General features: G+C 47.4%; 1 protein-coding gene across 5 annotated transcripts in view; it reads right to left on the bottom strand.

Moving 5' to 3' along the window:
• Window positions 1-19,208, bottom strand: part of TRAF3IP3 (TRAF3 interacting protein 3) — a 248,052-nt gene that overhangs the window by 76,851 nt on the left and 151,993 nt on the right. For all 5 annotated transcript variants that reach the window (XM_069633284.1, XM_069633286.1, XM_069633282.1 and 2 more), the window contains exons 7-10: window positions 18,860-18,955; window positions 16,062-16,133; window positions 3,442-3,582; window positions 2,662-2,799 (exon numbers count right to left, since the gene is read on the bottom strand). In XM_069633284.1, the coding sequence (XP_069489385.1) occupies window positions 2,662-2,799; window positions 3,442-3,582; window positions 16,062-16,133; window positions 18,860-18,955 (447 nt within the window). The remainder of the gene's footprint in view (window positions 1-2,661; window positions 2,800-3,441; window positions 3,583-16,061; window positions 16,134-18,859; window positions 18,956-19,208) is intronic.

Here is a 19,208-nt window from a genome sequence, read left to right as displayed (position 1 = left end):
GAGTGTGTCCTTAAGGCATAGAACTGGGTCTTGAGTGTCACCGGAGCCAAAAGAACTGGGCCACAGGGACAGAATCACTGCAATATTAGTTATCTTCTTTGAAGATCTCAACCGCTTGAAGCTGGGTTTCTGGGCACTTTCCTGTGATTTAAGGTGGGTTCAGGTTGGTGAGTGGCTCATTGGGATGCAAAAATGTAGTGCAATTCAACAAGCAGCAATGTCTACAGGCTCGAAGAAGCTTTGGACAGGCAGGCAATGTTTGAGTTTTTGTATCGTGAAGACTCAACATGGTCTCGATATGAGGAAAGTGCAGATATGGCTTCAGGTGCGATCTAGCATGACCGGATCCAACAAGGCTGTGCGGTTTGACAAGTGGCGATTTCTGGAAGAAGCGTGGAACAGGCATGCAATGTTCAGATTGGCGTAGCTCGAAGCGGCTCCAAGTTGAGAGCGTGCCAAGGGCAACTCTTTTGTGTCCTTCCAGAAGCTTGAATAGCTATGTTGTACTTGAAGGAGCTCAAAGCCATTAAAAGTTTTCAAGGATGTCAAAGGCAACCTTTTTTGGTTCTTTCAGTGCTGTGGGGCACGCTATCGGGTGCCCGGGGAAAGGTGAGACCGACATTTGACCTTCCCTGCAGAGTAGCTAATTCTGCAGGCAGAGTGTTGTGTACTAGTGTCCAGCGCAGTCAGGCTTTCCTCCAGCAAGTCACTTGAAGGGCTCCCCAAAAAAAGATATGATAAGAGGGTGGACTCTCGTTGGAGGTACTGGTCTTCACCCAAGGCATGAGAGTTGCGTAGCCTTTCCCCAACAAGGTTATAGTGAAATCTTCGTGTTCGCTTCAAGATGATTGAAAGGTGATTCCTAAAGATGAATCAAAGAAGAGAGGTCTCACCCCCTAAGTACTCACTTTTCTCCAGCGGATTGCTTCCTACAAGCCTTCTATAAGGTGCAAATCTGTACGGTTGTAACAAGGGTTATTCTTTGTGTTGCAAGCTCTCAGGGTGCTTGTCAGGAGAAGGTTAGGGGCGGTCCTATGGAAGGAAGTGGGTTCTGGCATATTCCAGAAGGTTGCCCCTTCTCCAGCGTGTCAGTCCACCCCCTCTTTCCTGTTTGGCCCCAGACCACATAGACTCCAATAATAATCTCCCTGGTGTGCCTTCCCCATCACGTGGAAAAGGCCCCTGTGAAGCTCCCATCTCCTATGCACGCCTAGAGGAGGTATTCCTTGTTCTCCTGGAGAGGTGACAGCAGAGAACAACACAAATCCTGGGCTAGCCGCCGTCTCATGTATGTGGAACCCACAGGGGCAAGTGCGATACACCATAGGGACCTGCACCTGCAGGGCACAGTCGAATCAAAGTGGATAATAACAATCACATCAGATTAGTTATTGGACATTTTAACTGTATGCGGTTTTGTGCTGCCATATCTAACTTAGATGTAACTTATATGTCTATTTAATCAAGAACTGCCACCAGGCAACGAGAAGATGCATTTAAAGATTTTTGGAAACATATTGCCAGTACTTGTTGCAATCAATTTGGATCCAGCAGACTGTTTCAGGCAGGGGCATTGTACTCCGGTGCTGCCAGGGCGCCATGTCACATGGCTACTGCTGGAATGCTAGTAGGCAGGTCCAGCAGAGTACACATGTGTACACTACACCTTTTAGCCTGGAGCATTTGGAAGTGGGGCTGTTTCGCAGAACCCACTTTCTGAGAGAAAGAAAACTGCAATCATTCTGCACAACAAAAGTCAAAAAGCTCAGGACAGCACATCCTAGCACATGACATTCTGTCACCGAGCTACTACACTTTATACTTTTCCTGATTGCAAAATTGTCTACATTGGCCTAGCCGGGAATAAGATGCACAGAACCTTAAAAAGGAACTGAAAATAAACCAAACAAATGAGACAGACATTTGCACAAATTGGAGAAAGTGTGACTATTTCTTCACCTATGAAAAAAAGGATCAAATTTAACATCTGGCGCTCATCTTCTTAAAAGGCACACATTAACTAACTTTCCTCCTATTACCCAATTTCCATAATCTCGGGTAACGAGGAACCACATGAATTTATAATCCTATATTAAAATAGTAAAAAAGAGAAAAGGTCTAAAACCATCAAAGTGAAGGCACCTCACCTGGGGATTCAGTAGATCCCAGCTCAATAGCTATTATATATAATGATATAGGTTATAATACTGAATTGGTTTCTTTACAGGCTATTGCTATACTTGAATTTTGCATTCCAGTATCACTCTAAACAATAGGTGTGCCATTAACCTAACTCAAAGATAACCTATTTGATCAACTTCAGAAGGATGAAACAGTGACTTAGCCGTATTGGAATTTGAATCCCTGACTGCAAGAAATCTACTATTTCCATCAATGGATGCAAACAGGCTTTGGTACCCTTTGCTTCACTACCCCTTGCCCAGGATATAACTGCAGGGGATGCTTCTCAAACCAACTGCTGCTCCTTAAACAACCATTTCTGGAACAGCACATCCCCTCTTCTGTAATCTAGCCCCTATAAGCAACCCTCCATCACCATGAAACTTTCTCCTGATGGAAGAACTGTAAAACAAAACCTAATTGGATGAATTTCAAAAGGAGATTAAAAAAGACACAGTTGACACAGAGGTTCAGAGTTACCTGAAGTTTGCTCTGCAGAATGTGCAGCTCGTTCTGCAGCTCCACGTGCTTCGCTGTCAACTCGCCCCATTCACCTTTTAATTTTTCGTATTCTTCTTTCCATAAGAAACACTCGCCCTCAGTGACATCGAGCGACCGCTGGAAATTGAAACCCACATGTGCCTTTAACCACTGAGTCACAATAGAAAGCATTTGAAATGTGCTTAGTAAAAAAGAACATGATTGTTTTCTAAACTCAGAGGTGTCATTGAATCCATCTTTCCATGTATTGACAAAAACAAGAAGGTTGTCAAAAAAGAAAGCAAGACCCTTGCCCAGATGCACTATATTTATTGGACTCCTCAGTGAACTTAAGAAAATGGTCTTATTATTAATAATTATTATTAAGATTATTGGTCCCTCTCATTATCCCATCAAATTTATTGTAGATAGGCTTATTACAAACCTTATAAATAGAATAATACAAAAAAAGAAATCAATATAAAATACATCAATACAGCTACTAAAACCAAGAGCATCTATATTTCAAATACATTAATAAAATCATTATTAAGACAATCTTTGACATCAAACATTATCTAAAATACGTCCCTCAGTTTCATCAGCTTTAGAAATGCAGTCACTCTAATTAGTAAAGACGTAGGCTGGCCTCTTTTGATACTTTAGTTTAAGAGCTACACCAGTATTTCTGTTTCAGATGATCACTTTAATACCTGGTGTTGTCCCTGCACATACTCAGAAAGTGGCCAAAATGACAAATCACGTCCTGCCATCCCTCACCTGAGTGTTTTGTAGTTGTTTCTCTGCTGTCATCTTGTCTTCGATAATTTTCTGAACCGATTCCTTGGCTTTCTGTTCATATTTCTGTTTGTGGTCCTCCATCTCTAGGAGAATCTTCTTCACTCCATCCCTTGGGTAGTTCTTTAATATAGAATTGATAATCATGAGAGCCATTCCTTATCTTCTTTACAGAACATTTTAGGTACAGCACTATTGTTACTTTTGCTGACATGCTACCCCTCAAACTTGGACTCCTAGACCCCTATGCACCCTACATGGTTACCAGTGAGTGATGCCTGAACACTGCCTCCTCCACTAACGACCACTAAACCAAGCTGTGCCTACATCACTCTGCCTTCCTTGCTTTACCCACCTACTTCGTCTTTCATTGCATTTTGTGTCCTTCTGGGAATTCAAAGCCTGATGTGTGTATTTTAACATCTTTGCACCCCATTTTTGCATTGCATGTTGTGTCCTTCTGGGAATTCAAAGCCTTGTGTGTGTATTTTAACATCTTTGCACCCCATTTTTGCATTGCATTATGTGTCCTTCTGAGAATTCAAAGCCTGGTGTGTGTATTTTAACACCTCTGCACCCCATGTTTGCATTGCATTTTGTGTCCTTTGTGTCCTTTTGTAACTACTAGGCCTCCTGGCGAGTTTCTGCAGCCCATCCTTTGCCTTCAACTATCCTCTGCCGCCACTATGGCACTCAGCATCTCCCCTACCTTCTCTAACTGCTACACTATCTCCTATACTCCCTCTCTCACAAAGTCTGGTAGAATAAAGCTTAAAAAAATACATCGTGACCACTAACCCTGGCCTACCCATCGCAGACACCTATGTCACTGCAACTTCCAGTCCCATCTGCAGATCTTTGGACTCCTCATCTCATCACTCTCTCTCCTCTTACATACTCTCCCATTAATGGTGGCACCAAATGGTAAGTGCTCTTGGCAGGCTTCACATCATCCAGGGATAATATTAATGTCTATCACACTGGCACTATCTTGGTTCAGGGGCTTCAACCCAAGCTCCTTCTCTTTGACCAGTGCCTGCCGTCCCTCATTAACTTCCTTCCCACATCTACTACTCCCTCTTCCACTCTCTCTGCCCCCCCCGCCTCTGACTGGTGTACCAGGCCCATGTACCCCTTCCAGGAAACCTTCAATTGTGGATGCCTCTTGCATCTAGCCATGCTTAATGTGCTTTCGGCCATCAAACACTCCACCAACATCTGCCTCCTTCTTGAAGACATTGACCTCAATATCCTTGCTCTTACCGAGATGTGGTTCAATGCCAGCTCAGTCACTGCTTTCGACTCCCTTCTCCCTGATGGCTATAAGATCATTTCCTAGTCTCGCCATAACCCAGTTGGCGGTGGGATTACTCTGATTCTCTCTTCCTTCCTCATACCCACCTAGCCTTATTCTTCCTTCGAGAGCCCCGGGTTGCAAACAGGTCATCCCTCCCACCTCCTCTCTGACCATTGCCACTATCTACAGGCCACCTGGCTCTACCACCTTGTTCCTCTCTAAATGGGCCGATTTAGCCCCCTCTCTCCTCACAACCATTTCTAAAATCCTTCTCATGGGCGATTTCAACATCCGCCTGGACTCCTCAATCATGACATCCACTCTTTTCTGTGACCTTTGTACCTCGATCTCAATCTTCATTCTCCCTTCTGGTCCAACCCACTTGGATGAACACACTCTTGATGCCTTCATCCACAGTGATCTCTCGCTCTTCTCCCGACTGGTCACCCCTCTCTCCTGGTCAGACCACTCTCTCCTCTCCGCTCACCTGGTGCTTCTTGGCCCTGTGACCACACCTCCACCAGCCCTGCCAACCTCGTTCATAAACATCAATCCAATGAAATGAGTGTCAGCTGCTGTCTTCTCATCCACCTTTATCCCCCCTGTCCCACCACTGCTGACTCTACTTCCGACTCTGCTCTTAGCAACCTCCATTTTTCCATTACTGAAACCACCTGAAACCTCCCTCTACACTTGGTATGATTCTGAACTTGTAGCTCTGAACCGAAAGTGTAGAGATTTTGGAACAGAAGTGGCTGACATCAGGCTCACCTCAGACAAATTGGCAGGTTGCCTGCTCCAAAGGCAATACAGTCTCTCCATCCGCACCAAGAAAAAGGCTCACATTCAGTCGCCCGTCTGTGGTGCGTCCAACAACACAGCTGATCTCTGCAGTGAATTAGCCAACCCTTCCGCAGTCTCCTCCTCTTCCATCCCAGGCCCTCTGGAACGCATTGGCCAGGCACTTCACTACAAAATCACAGGACATCCTGAGCACCCTTGCACCCCACTCCCCCTCCACTCCCCCCACCCCCTGCCTCCTAAGGCCCCCACCCTTCTTCTGCCTCTCCTCCTTCTCCCCTATCACACCTGATGAGGTCACCAGAGTTGTCTGCTTCATAAAGGTCTCCTCCAAACAGGTTCCCTCTGCTCCTCCAGAACCATTAAGGACAACATTGCATTGGCTCTCTGGCCCCTACACTTGCTGATTTCTGCAACCACTCTTTTGCTACTGGATCTTTTCCCCCTTCAATCAAGAACTCTTTTGTGAGCCCCCTCCTGAAAAAACCTTCAGCAGACCCCACTTGTCCAGCCAGTTACCACCCTGTAAAGGAACACAGAGGACAGACAGTTTCACAAAGGAAAGGGGTGCACTCTAGATACTGACAGGAGGCTAGTTGCTAACGTAATCAGTCTTATAGTTCAAGATTATTTGGTTTCAGCACCAAAGGGGCAAAGGATTGTAACTGGCTCTATAGGCCTTTGGGGAAATATCAGGGGGGCAGAACCACAATGTACCTGGTGCTGAAGATGTTCTTGGTACTCAACACTGTTGAGTCGGCTTCGGGGTACTTTGCAGGCTTCTGTGACAGAATTCGAGACAGGCGTCTGTTGCGGGTATCAAGCAGTAAGACGGTTCGGCGAGCTGCAGGCTACCCTACACGGCAGCGCAGGGTCAGGAATCATTGTCTCAGTGCTGATCTGTGGTTCTGAAGCATTGGTTGAGACATCTGGGGTTTCTTCAGCGACTGCGGCTTGACGCGTTGCAGTCGGTTGTGGATCGAGGAACTCGCCTGGCTCGAAAATGTCCTTACGGTGGACAGCGGTAGATGCTTGTAGAGGCATTTCTCCTAGCTTATTCACTGGGCTTGTATCTTCTCTAAGGCAGAGGACCAAAAGCTGATGAGTGTGTTGTAGGTAACTGCCTTGTTATTGGTTGTAGGTTAAGAGACTTTCTGGCACTCCATACCCAGGAAGCTTGCTGTAGGGCTTAGCAGGACACATGGGTGCTCGACAGTGTTAAGGCGGTTCCGGGGCGCTTCGCAGCCAGTGAGACAGAGTTAGTGGTGGGAGAAAGCTGCAGGTACCAGTAGGCAGGCAGTTTGGAAAGCAAGGCTGGATGGACATCTGCAGGCTGCCTGGCACTGCGGCTCAGGGCCAAGAATCATTGTCTCTGTGCTGGGTGGCAGATCCAGAACGCTGGTAGAGGCGTCTCGGACAGCTCTGGTGGCTGCAGCATGACAACAATCAGCGGTGCAGCCGGATGCAGTTCAGGGACTCGAGTGTCTCTAAATTGTCCTTAAAAAGGAGGACGCTGGATGATGCTTGTGTGGCACTCCTCTTACCTTCTTTGTAGGGCTCGTTTCCTTTCAAGGCAGATGGCCCAAAGCTCAGGAGAGTGTTAACAGGCAACAGCCTTGTCCTTTGTCCAGAAACTCTCTGGCACTTCCCACCTAGGATGCTTGCTGTCAGAACCTAGCATGGCACACTGTGTGCTGTCTGGGTACCGGTTCTGGAGCTACTGGACGGAACCTTTGAGTCCGGTATCTCCCTCTCTTCCCTGGGAGATATGTAGGGGAGGGGTCTTGCTTCCCTCTTGGAACTCCTGGCCTTCCTTCACTGGCAGAAGATGTAAGGTAGACTGTACCTTCAGCTCGGGTCCAAATGAGTCCTTCTTACTCCTTGCAAAGTCTTCAGATGAGCTGATCAGTGAGGGGTTCAACCCTCTTGTAAAGCCAAATGGGCCCCAGCGATTGGTGTAGGCCAAGCCCACCTTAATGAACCAATCCAGGGACCCCATAAACAATCTTCAGTGATGCTTCAGGTCAGAACCATGGCGCTTGGAAACAGACGGACAAAGGATGACAACATATACTTCTAAGTACCACCCATCTTCCTGTCTGCTGTACATCAAAGTGTGTCCCTAATTAACTGAGCCCTATGCAGCGCTTCATCACAACATGGGCCTTCTTTGAAGTAGGGGGTTGCAGGCAGACTTTTGTCTCCTACAATTCACATACTTCCTTGCTCTGAAAGAGTGGTTCCAGACAGGACATTCACTGCCCTTTCATACCAAGAAGGGGTGTTAGTACCAAGTTGACACATTGCATTACAAAGAGGTGTCTGGCGTTTGGTCTCCATTGTCACTCCCTGCACTTAGGCTTCCATGAGGCCTGCTGCTTAACATTCTTGTAACGCTCACCTGATTCCCGTAGAGGCGCCGGTCTTGACTGGGCGTATACCGTATCTTCAAAGGTGATGTGTAACACACGGCTGGCTCTTTGGGCTGGACCTCTGTGCACTGTATGTCTGACTCGAAGGGTAAGATGTCTGCAGATAGAAAATATGGGATTAAGGAACTGGGTTATTGAATGTCTCTCTCTTCTTCCCTTTCTCTTCTCCTGTAGAACCCCAAAGGTTAACGCTCTCACCTTAGGTAAGTGAACGCCGTGCTCTCCATCTGCCTCGGGGCAGGGTGCTGTAACCAGTTTCTTCACTGGATAAGGGGAGCAGGCCTCTTGACTTCAGAGGACTGCTGTCCGTCGTTTACTGCACGAACGGTAAGTTTCGAGTAATTCTAATGTCTTTAAAGTCTTTAGTAATGATGTTTCTTGTTTTGCAGGGTTCCGGCGATGGCGGATGACGAGCTGAAGTGAGTTAAAGATGGAGCCCGTGTGATGAATAGATGGAGCCCGTGTGCTGGAAGCACGTAAGTAAGCGCTTGTTGCCTGCTTCACGATGCGCTCTAACTGTCTTTTTATTTTGCTGGTACAAGTTCGGAGCGGCTGCAGGGTGCCGGAATACCCACTGGGTTAGATGTGGAAAGGAGTAATGGCACGTGAGTATTAAAGTTCCCCAATGTCTTTAAACGCACCTTGTTTTGTCTTTCAGATGCGGGATGCAGCGCCGAAGGCCTCCGGAGCGTGCGAAGAGTTGGTAAGCTTTTGTCTTTCAGATGCCGGAATGCAGTGTGAAGACCTCCGGAGCGCACGAAGAGTAGGTAAGCCTTTGTCCTTCAGATGCCGGAATGCAGCGCGAGGCGTTGGTGACAGCCGATGGACCAGGTAAGTGAAGAGCTGTCACTGAAGACCGTAATGCTAACCTGTTCTTTCTTGTCTTTATAGGTGTTGCTGAAGACTGGATTCAGGATGGTAAGCCTTTTTCCTTAGGCCCAGGATCAGATGCAGAAGACACGATGAGCGTTCTGCTGCAGAGGATGCAGAATAACGCAAAGCAAGATTCATCCATCGGGTGTGGTTTAAATAGCCTCCTGTAGTGCTTAGGTGTCTCCTTCCACAGCCATGCCTAGGTAAGAAAAGAGTTCCTGCTTTCCAGAAGAGTTCCAGTGTTCTGAATCTAGGGAGTGGCTCCTGCCCCACCCAACAGGAAAAGTAGTTCCAAACAGAAGAGGATCAGAGGCTCAACTGGCAGGCAAGTAAGCAGCATGGTCTGCTGCAGGTAAGTCCACCCAAGCATTATGAGCCCGGCGCTTCCAGCGCTGGGACTGGGCATATTTATGAGCCTGGTGCCACTGGCGCCAGGACTGGGTCCAAAAGGTCCCAATCGGGACTGGTTGGCACTCGGAACCTGGGTTATGGATCTGCTTCCAAGGGAGTTGGGAAAACCCTGACCTTTTGGAAGCAGAGATCATGACAATTCTTCAGTATTCACCTCCACCAGCAGGGTTTAACAATGTAGATGCAAATCCATGGTGCCTTGAAATTCTAATCAGGCTGCCCATGGCCAAAGGCTTTTAATGTACCCACGGCTGTCAGGTGTCAGCTAGACATGATGGGGGAGGGCGGCGCTGGCAAACGGTGTCCTCCCAGAGTAGATGACTATTTTTCTGCTTTGCGGTGGGCATGGAAAATGAGCGCAGGAATGGCTCCCCCAAAACATTCTTTTTAAAAGAAACAAAAAAGCCCCGGTGAGCACACTTTTCCCGTGCGGATGGTCAAATTCCTCACACCATCCATCCCAGGTTATTCTGGGCTCTTTCTCCTCCCTACCTCTATCTCCACTTGTGGTGTCTCCCAGGACTCCACCCTCTCTCCCTGGCTCTTTAACACTTATCTTGCTCCACTGACACACCTCATATCCACCTTCTCCCCTAACTTCTAGTGTTACGCAGATGACCCACAACTGTTCTTCAAACTTTACTCTGACCCTCTCCTTTCTTCTTCCATCTTTCCTGACTGCCTATCCGCCATCCAGTCCTGGTGCACCTCCAATGATCTTTGCCTCAATGCCAGCAAAACAGAGATCCTTCCTGTTGGGACTCCTGCTCCCGCTTTCTTTCCCTCACTCTGGCCATCCTCTATGGGCTCCCCCATTCTCCTTCTGAAGCCAGAAACCTTGGAGTCATCTTCGACTCCTCTCTTTCCTTCCTCCCTCACATTCTGAACATTGCCAAGAAGTCCCATTTTCAACTCTAACTCTTCAAAGGAATTCTCTCTTTCCTCACTTTAACCCAGAAGCTCAATATCTCTAGAACTCTGGTTCTCTCCAGACTAGACTACTGCAATAGCCTATTCCTTAATCTACCCTCTTCTTCTTGATGACCACTCCAGCTAATCCAGAATAGGGCAGCAAGATGTATCCTTGGCCTCAAGCCCAGGGACCGCATCTCTCCAGCTCTAAAAACTCTCCACTGGCTCCTAGTTGCTGCAAGGATCAAATTCAAATCCCTCTGAATCACCCAAAAGGCTGTCTGGTGCCGCGGACCGTACTATCTACAACTTGCTCTCACTAAATACTCTCCCTCCAGATCTTTAAGCTCCTCCAGCACCAACTATGTGCGTCAGGCGCTTTGCTAAACAGAGAGCTGGCTGCCGATCTGTTTCCTCAGCAGGCTCCATCCTATGGAACAGCCTCCCCCTTCCTCTTCATCTTGAGCCAGATCTTCTCAAATTCCGGAAGCTCCTCAAGACTATCCTTTTCACCTCTTCCTTCCCTTACTCCCTCCTCTGCTACTCCCACAGTTGTTGAGATTGGTAACCGGGGCCCTTATGTGTCCTTCTGGGCCCTGGCCTCACACACCCAATCGCCTTCAGCCTCCGCCCTCTCCAAGCACTTGTCTTGGCACCCATTGGCCTATGACACCGCTGGTCTGGACTTGCTTATTTATTGGTGTCTCCCCCGCTAGTCCCTGGGGATCTCTCTCTCTCCGGTGGCCAAGTCACAGCCATCGCCTTTGGATTCAGACCCTGGGGGGGGGGGGTGGTGGACCAGTGCAGGAGGAACACCTGGGTGAGTTGTCTACGGAGAGTGGGGGTAAGGCAGCTGATGGCGTGACGTGGTATTCCCCCCTTTTTTGTTCATTTACTGCATCCTATTTGGTATGATTTTCCAAATGTCCCAACTGCCCACACCCTTTTAAACAAACACTGGGCAGAGGAGGAGGGTGACTGAGAGTAACCAGACTAAGGGCCTCATCATGAGTTGGGCAGTACTGTGGGTGCTAATAGCGCTGGCTCTATCTGCCCTACCGCCAAACCCCCCGGCGCTATTAGCACCGGATGACAGGTTTGGCGGTAATGGAAGTCCCCATTCCCCACTGAGCCCATTCGGGAATGCCCCATTCCCCATTGGGCTCAATGGGGGATTTTCGCGCTCATACCGCCGGGGGATTTTCCGCAGGCGGTATGACCGCAAATTTTTGAAGGATTTCCCCCCAGCTCAGAGCTGGGGAGAAATCCGCCGAAGCCCTGATTTGGCGGACCCTTAAATGCGGCAGTAATAGCGCTACCGCCGCATTTAAGGGTTAAACTCATGATGAGGCCCTAACTCTCTCACATCGTATTGGAGATGTCCTGTTAATCGGGTCAGGCAAAGTCAGGCACTTTACACTAAGTGCATACACCTAATACCAATTATCTCTCCTCACACGAATAAAAAGCAACACCTAAAGGCACACTCTGAGCAAGGCAGAACATGAGTATGAGCAGAACTTGCAGGATGAAGGCACACCTACTGGAGCATGGCAACGGGCCAAGGGATGAGAGCATCGGGCCGAAAACCCCAAGGGTTTCTTTCTGGAGGTCGTTGTCTCCGACAGACTCTGAAAGACACGTGGAGAAGGCCAGATCCCAAAAGTGAAGATTGCATTGTGTTTCAACGATGCCAGTGACCCTCCTGGGAGAACAGCAGAGTTGGGGATGCGAGGCCAAGCCTGTGATACTAACCTTGACTCATGAATTGGAAATAGCAAAACAAGAAAGAGACGCACAAAGCCTGTGAGTTAGCAAGTGACCTGAGAGAGTGATGTGTGTTAAAGCAAATGAAGTAGCAACATTAAATTGCAAGTGAAGGCTGCACATGTGTGGATCAGACGTGACGAAAGGCAGACCTGTGAATGAACTTTGAAGTAAAGACAACTGTGAGATCAGCAATACTAAGTAACAAAGTGGTCTGGCGATAGGAAGTAGCCCACGCGAAAGTCTCAGTGAAAGGTACATTGTTTGAAGCAAAAAGTTGAATGAACAGCAAAAGTGAAGTAAGCAAGAGTAAATGTGAACTTTGAGTCTAAGAGGTCCTGCGGTGGTCTGTAAAGAGAGTCACACACAGTCGAAAGTCTTCGACATCTGAAAATGTACCAAGCTCAATTGAGGGAGACCCGAAGCATAGTAAGCTTGCGGAAGGGAGCCCCCTTGCAAGTTTGTTTTGAACTTTGATGTGAGAGGTCTGAGTCCAACAGAGGAGGACCTATGTGAACCGCGAGGTGAAAGATATGAGCCCGACAGAGGGGGGCCTTTGTAAACTTTGTGTTGAAGTACAATTTTGAAAGTCAAGAAAAGAGACTTAAACGTGGAAGGCCTGGCGGGCCTCAAACCACGATTTGGAACTGTTTGTAGTGTTGGAAACTGAGCCAGAGTGTGTCATGCTGACTACAGGGACAGTCTTACTCTGTGAGGTCTAACGTGGGGAGGAGAGCTGGTTTAACCACATTTATTCTTTTGAACATGATTTTTCCTTTGCATACAATTCTCCTTTCTACACTTTTTGTATAAGAGATAGGGCAGGCATTAGGTTTTGTTAGCATAAGCGATTTTGATTTGACAGACTCCACTAGGACTGTTTTGTTTATCGTTTGATGGTCGAGGCTACTCCCATCTTAGTTAAAAGGCAAAGTTGGAGTTTCTCCAGCCCCACTATTTTCAATAAAGTTTTTATAAATGTTATCCACTGTGTCAGTGTCATACTGGTGATACCATGCCTCCCCTACACCACTTCCTAGCACTTCCTCCACTTGGCACTCACAGCTGCTCAATCCCTAGCACTTCTCTCCAGGCACACCCAGCACTTCCCCATTCGCTCATCCCTCTCTTGTCTCTGCACTTGCACGTTCTGAATGCTCACAAGACCTTGTAGGTCCGCCTCTTTCCTTCATTGTTTTAATTTATTTCCATTCCCATGTTCCCTCCCTGTTGCCATGTGGTCACTTTGAAACACAATTTACTTGTTGTACACGGGCCTTACAAATGGGGCAATAAATTAAAAAAGAAAATCCATGAAGTCATAAGCAGCATGCTGGGGGTAGGGGGAGAAAAGGTTCTCCAGTCACCTTAAATAGCAGATTCTTTGACAATGTGCACATTCTCAACTAAAAAGCTCGATATCAAAAGGTATTTTAAGAGATTTATTGGGTTGTTGTAATATTATAGAAACAATACATTCTGCAAGTCATGCAAACCTAATGGTATTCAACACTGATTTCCCCAAGTGTAAAGGCAGGGCTTTAAGTGGGCCGGGGCCTGCCGGGGCTGGGCCCCGGCAGTCTCCGCAATTTCGTTTTGAGGCGGGGCCCTGCCGGGGCCCACTAATCTCCCCTGTCAGCCCCGGCCACTACAGGAAAAAGCATTTTTTTCTACAGCCTGAAGCTCTCGCTCGTATGCGAGAGCTTCGGGCTTCAGAAAAAAATGCCTTTCAGCCATAATGGTGGCGCCGCACCTGCGAGGCATACCTTTAATCAAGGGATGCACGTGGTCCGGCGCCACCATTATGGAGAAAACGTGTGGCCGCTGGAAGCAGAGGCCTTGCTTTCTAAATACTGAAGCTCCCGTGGATTCTCGGGAGTTTCAGTCTTTAGGAAAAGGGCCTCTGCTTCCAGTGGCCTCACCCTTTCAGCCTTAATGGTGACGCTGCCCCTCCCCAGCTGGCGAGGGGCAGCGCCACCATTAAGGCTGAATAGGAGAGGCGCTGTCCCCTGCCAGGCAAGCCTATAGAATAGAAATGCAGAAATCAGCACCCTCTCCCCCAAGGGGGAGAGGGTGCTAATCTCTACAAAAGGCTGCCTGGCAGGGGTGCCAGTAGCCCATTGAGCCGGGGCTCGTCAAGGGGGCGTGGCCTAACGGCCCATCAAGACCCCCGTTGTTAGGCCACGCCCCCTCGATGGGCCCCGGCTCGATTTGTGGTGCCACTTAAGGCACTGTGTAAAGGTTTTTTAGAACTTGCATATTTGTCTCGTTTCCACATTGCCTTTCTTACAACTCTTTCTACAGGAAAGTCTCGGTGGATCTGAATGTGTCTCTGCAGATCAAGGTGCACCTCTTCCTACCGATGTCCACTTTGGCCGACTAGGTTGCTCCACTACAGACCAGGGTCCACCATGACGTACCTTGGGATGCTTCAGGAGACTCGGTCTATCTGCTTGGGGATACGACTGTATGTTTCCTCCAACTCGTATCACCACATCACTCTTGTGCAAAATAGCAAGAGATTATCATCTAGCTTGAGGGCGGGGCCAAGGAGCGGGCATACAGACCCAAATTTGCTCATGCCCTGTAGCCCAAATAACATCAGCCACCTCTGGGCTCCAACATCTCACACCAAACAATGCACAGCACCTATAACCAACATAGTCAATGGTGAGGGATCATGGGAGCCCTAGCCCAAAATATCCAGAGAGCCCTAGCTTTGAAGGTGGGCTGAGATGCTTGCCATAACCCAAAGTTCATGGCGTCGTTGCAATTGTACTTGACCATTTATTTTAATACATGAAAAGCTAAAGTCAGAATCTTTGAACTAATCTTTTATGATCATGTATTATTAGGAATGGGCTATGAAAAGTTATGCAATTTCTAGCTAAATTGCATTTTTTGGTTCCTAGTTTGATCTTGAATAGCTAGTGTGATTACTATGTTGAGGCTCGATTAGATCAGTTTATTTAATAAGGCTCTTCTAATAAACTATCCTCTGGATTTCAGGTAGTCAGACCTCTGTGACCACACAGTATCAGTGCAGTCCATATTTTCTGCATAAATCCCCCTTCTTCCACTGGCATTGTACGTACCATGGCATGCCATTTGCAATGCATTCTTGGCCTATTGCAACATAATTGACCTGAAAATCATTTCAATGATACCTACCACATGACTAGACATACTGGAAAGCTGCCCTAACTTTAGCACCCTAATTGCATTCCACGGCTTATTTTTATCATAAAAACCGTAACTGATCAAAACCACTGCTGGAGGCCTGCCCAATGTGCTACTTATGTCTCTTCCTTCCTCTTTTATGTCGTCAGTTTCAGCAGCACATATAAAAGTAACAGGCTGAAGACAAGGCTGAGATGTCATAAACAATTTAACAGGCAAATATTTGGAGCCGAATTAACTTATATATTCCAAAACCTGTGTGTTGCCGTGCGCTGGCCCTTTAAGAGAAGGACCTGGCACGGGAACACGTCACAAGGGAAGTGGGGAATCCCACCATCAGCCTGTTAAATTCCACATGCATGGCAAAGACTATAATATCCGAAACCAGGTTCTATGTTCTTTCATCGTCAGGCTTTCTAACGCCTGCCTTTTAAACGTGGAGAAAATTACGAAAAAAGTTCCTCAAAAAATGTTTTTTTTTGGTGGGGGGTTTCCCCCCAAGCCTTCCCTCGCGCACCTATTTTTTTTTTACTATTCCCGACCCCCCAACCCTTCATGTGCCCTTTCCCAGCCCCCCCTAAAAAAGTGCATGGTTGCAGGGGTGCAGCTCTTTGCCTCCAATTAAATAGTTGTCAGAAGAATTATTTTCAAAGTGTTTTTAAATTGTGTGGTTGTAGGCCACAGACGTTCACTTGCCACTTCACATTGGCGAGTGATATAATACACTCTTGGCGAGTCGGACATGGTGCGCGGTGTGCACGTGGAGATCTGGCGTTCATGCCTGGATCGCAGCTTGCAACTTGAAAGTTCCTGGGCCTTATGGAGAAGTTATAATCTTTCTACATTCATCAATCCAGGACCAATCTCATAGTGGCAGGCACACCCTTAAGGAAACACATGCATGCACAGGGAAGGAGCGTGCACCTTACCTGAATGCAAACCTGCAGCTTCTGTTCCAGAGTCCCCACTTTGGATTTCAAGGTGTCTTCGTTCAGCTGAGCCTGGAAGAGAGCAGAGCCTTACTTTCAGTGTAAAACAATTTCCTAGGCCAGGGTGTGGTCAAGCAACGCTTCCTAAATGTTGGAACTAATTCTGGCTTTGCAAATGAGGCCACCCCTCTTTTAGCAGCACCCTGTCAACATGGTTGCCATTTCCCCCGTGAGTTCTGGCTTTTGGGGAGAGCTGGCTGCAAGCAAAGGCGAACAGCGCTACGAAAGGAAGTTTCGATGTCGATCGGATCACCTGGTGCGGCTCGGTGGCTGCCCGCCTGCCTACTTCCTGTCTTCTTGGCAGTTTCAAAAAGTGTTTTTTCCTGCCCAAGTTCGAGGCAAAAGACTGCTGATGATAAGTGCCACTGAGCACAGCTGTCTGTGCATGTACGTCCACCTCAACAATTCGTCTCTGAGTCCCCTCCGCTGTTGTGGTCTGTGCTCTGGAGCGTTTATCGCTCAACACCTACAATTATATTGCAGTAACCGCTTCCTTTGCACAGACTTTCACAGAGAGCGTGGCTTGGGCCGTTTCAAGGTTTAAAAAAAGAAATAAATTTAGGACTAGATCAGATGGTGCTACATGAAAAAGAATTGTATTTATTTCTTAACAGCGTTAAAACTAGGGTGGCCAACATTTTTATATCCTTTTGCGGGACACTTGCCCACAAGGTAGTGATGACGTCACAGCGTCATTCACGTTTGGCCCACCCATTTGTAATTTAAACTATTTGTTAATGGCTCTTAAATCCTGGTTTAATTGCAATGCAAATGGTTTGTCCTTGGGAGGTGATGGTCACGTTTTTTTAACTGCAAACATGACCATCATGACCCCAGGAACAAAGCATTAGCCTTGGAATGAAGACGGGTGTCAATCACTCTGCAAACTGCGGGACAGAGTTCCCAATTACGGGACCATCCCGCAAAATACGGGACAGTTGGCCACCGTAGTTAAAACTGAGCCAGCTGGTACAGAAGTAGCACCTCCCTCAACATCATCATGCAATAATTCACATACATAAACATGCCTGATGGCCAGGGTTTCAGGTAACATTTTGGGAGAGGAATTCATAATATTCCAAGTCTAAAAATGTGGGGAGACACGCTATGTTTTAGAAGCCAAAATTCTTTCATGCTTAAAATTTTGAGGCCCAAAAACATACAGGTCATTGGTTAAATAGAAAAGACAAGTAGACACTGATTATATCCTGTAAGCAAAGTATGTACCTTGTAACTAAGACACATTTCCAGTAACAGCGCCTCGATGCCTCTGGGCTGCCAGTATGCTTTATAAATGTAATAAATAAATAAATAAATAGAATTACTGTGCTTCCTGGTTTTCAAGTCCCAAAACACAACACCAAACAAAGCGGAACCGACCCTCCAAAAGTCCCGTCCCAGTCTGTAACAGGGAGCGGCGGGGCCGACTCCCGGGCAAGTTGAAAGGAAATAAAAAGCGTCAGAAAAGCGTCAGGGCTGCCTGTTCTGGGTCTTGTTTGCACCACTCTTCCCTTAGATGCCCCCGATCGCCTGGTTTTCCAGTTGTCCCAGCCCCTTTACCAAGCCAGCTGCCCTCACCTTTGCTAGCTTGCTCTTCCTCCCCGGTGCCACTCTCCTAGTGGCCCTCCAGATGGTGGTATGGGGGAGTCCTTGTCGCATGCTGAATCAGCGCATTTTGAGCTACTATCCTGGGGGTGCCCTACATGGGTGATCCTCTACTGGATCTGTGTGATCCCTGCGCATTTGTTTACTGTGAATCACCAAAATGTCGAATTTATTTTTATTTCACTGCATATATATTTTTATTTGTATTTATTTTAATTGGTTTTCTATAACACGATTAATACCCGAATTCGGTTTCTAAGCGCGGATCCGGGATTCGAACCTCTGTTGCTCTGCGTGGTCTTGCTTCCAAGACCAGCACATTGCCCCTGTGTTCATACGCGGGGGGAAAGACCTCCTGCAGCCCCCCATATTCCCCAAATGTATTACCTTTACCAGCAACCCCTACATATATATGCAGTGAAATGGGGCTGTGAAATTTCAGCATTTTGGGATGTGTAATGTTGGGGTGATATTGCCCCGTAGCCCCATTTAAAAAAAATCCTGCGCCATCCCTTTGCCTTGATATCCCATTTCCTTGACCCCCCACTATACACAGTGGTCTGCAAACTTACAGGGCCATGGCCCGCTCCCATTGACGATATACTGCTACTCGCTACAAACAAAAATACTGTGTTTAGGAACACACATGGGGTTCCCCAATTAGTAGCGATATTTAAAATTCTGGGGCATCATTGGGGGTTGTTGTGTTCCTACTCCCTACTGCTGCATTTTTTAAAAATGTGTAATGCCATTTAGTTCCAGATTAGGCTGCCTCCTCTTTGCAGAATCTCAGTGCAAGTGAAATGCACACACTGTTTCCATACTTGGGGCCTTTAGTATCGAAGACCTATCTCCAGGAAGCAGTAGGGCGCCTTCCAGGAGATATTGACTGCACCTGAGCATATGCAGGGCTGGAGCTATGACCTTGCAGCTGCGCCAGTAAAGAAACTTTGGGCGTTGGCCCATTTTCCATACATGTATTTGCAATGCTAAGTACAAAGAGCCAGCTTGATTTGACCAGAGAATGAACCTTTTATGTTTGCTTAAAGGCCGCGGGCAGGATTTGAACCCAGGATCCTGAGTTTCAAGGTCCGGATCTTAGACTCTAGCTAGCTATGTGCATGTCTCATTACCTTCCAGGATTTCTCCGAAGCTTGCAGCAGCGCTGTCAGAAGCTCCTGGAGCAGGGCGAGCTTCCTCTTCAGCTTCAGCTCCCGGTGCAGGGCTTCCTAGACAATGAAAGAAATGAAGACGTGAGATGCTCCAACTTCCACAAGAAAAACCACCTGAACGATTGCGCTCTGGACCAATTGCAATTGAGGGCCTGATTCATGGACTTCTTGGCGCGGTGGGAAGTGACTTAGCCCTGGAGCAAAGTCACTTTGCACGGCCAACAGTGCAAAGTCACTTTGTAGCGCGTTAAACATTCCATTAATCGGGCTCTTAATTTAAGTGCCAAGGACGAGTATGCTTGTCCTTTTT

Source organism: Ambystoma mexicanum, chromosome 13, assembly GCF_040938575.1.
Source record: "Ambystoma mexicanum isolate Mex_15411 chromosome 13, UKY_AmexF1_1, whole genome shotgun sequence".
NCBI lineage: Eukaryota > Metazoa > Chordata > Amphibia > Caudata > Ambystomatidae > Ambystoma > Ambystoma mexicanum.
This window is presented reverse-complemented; position numbering and strand designations above follow the sequence as displayed.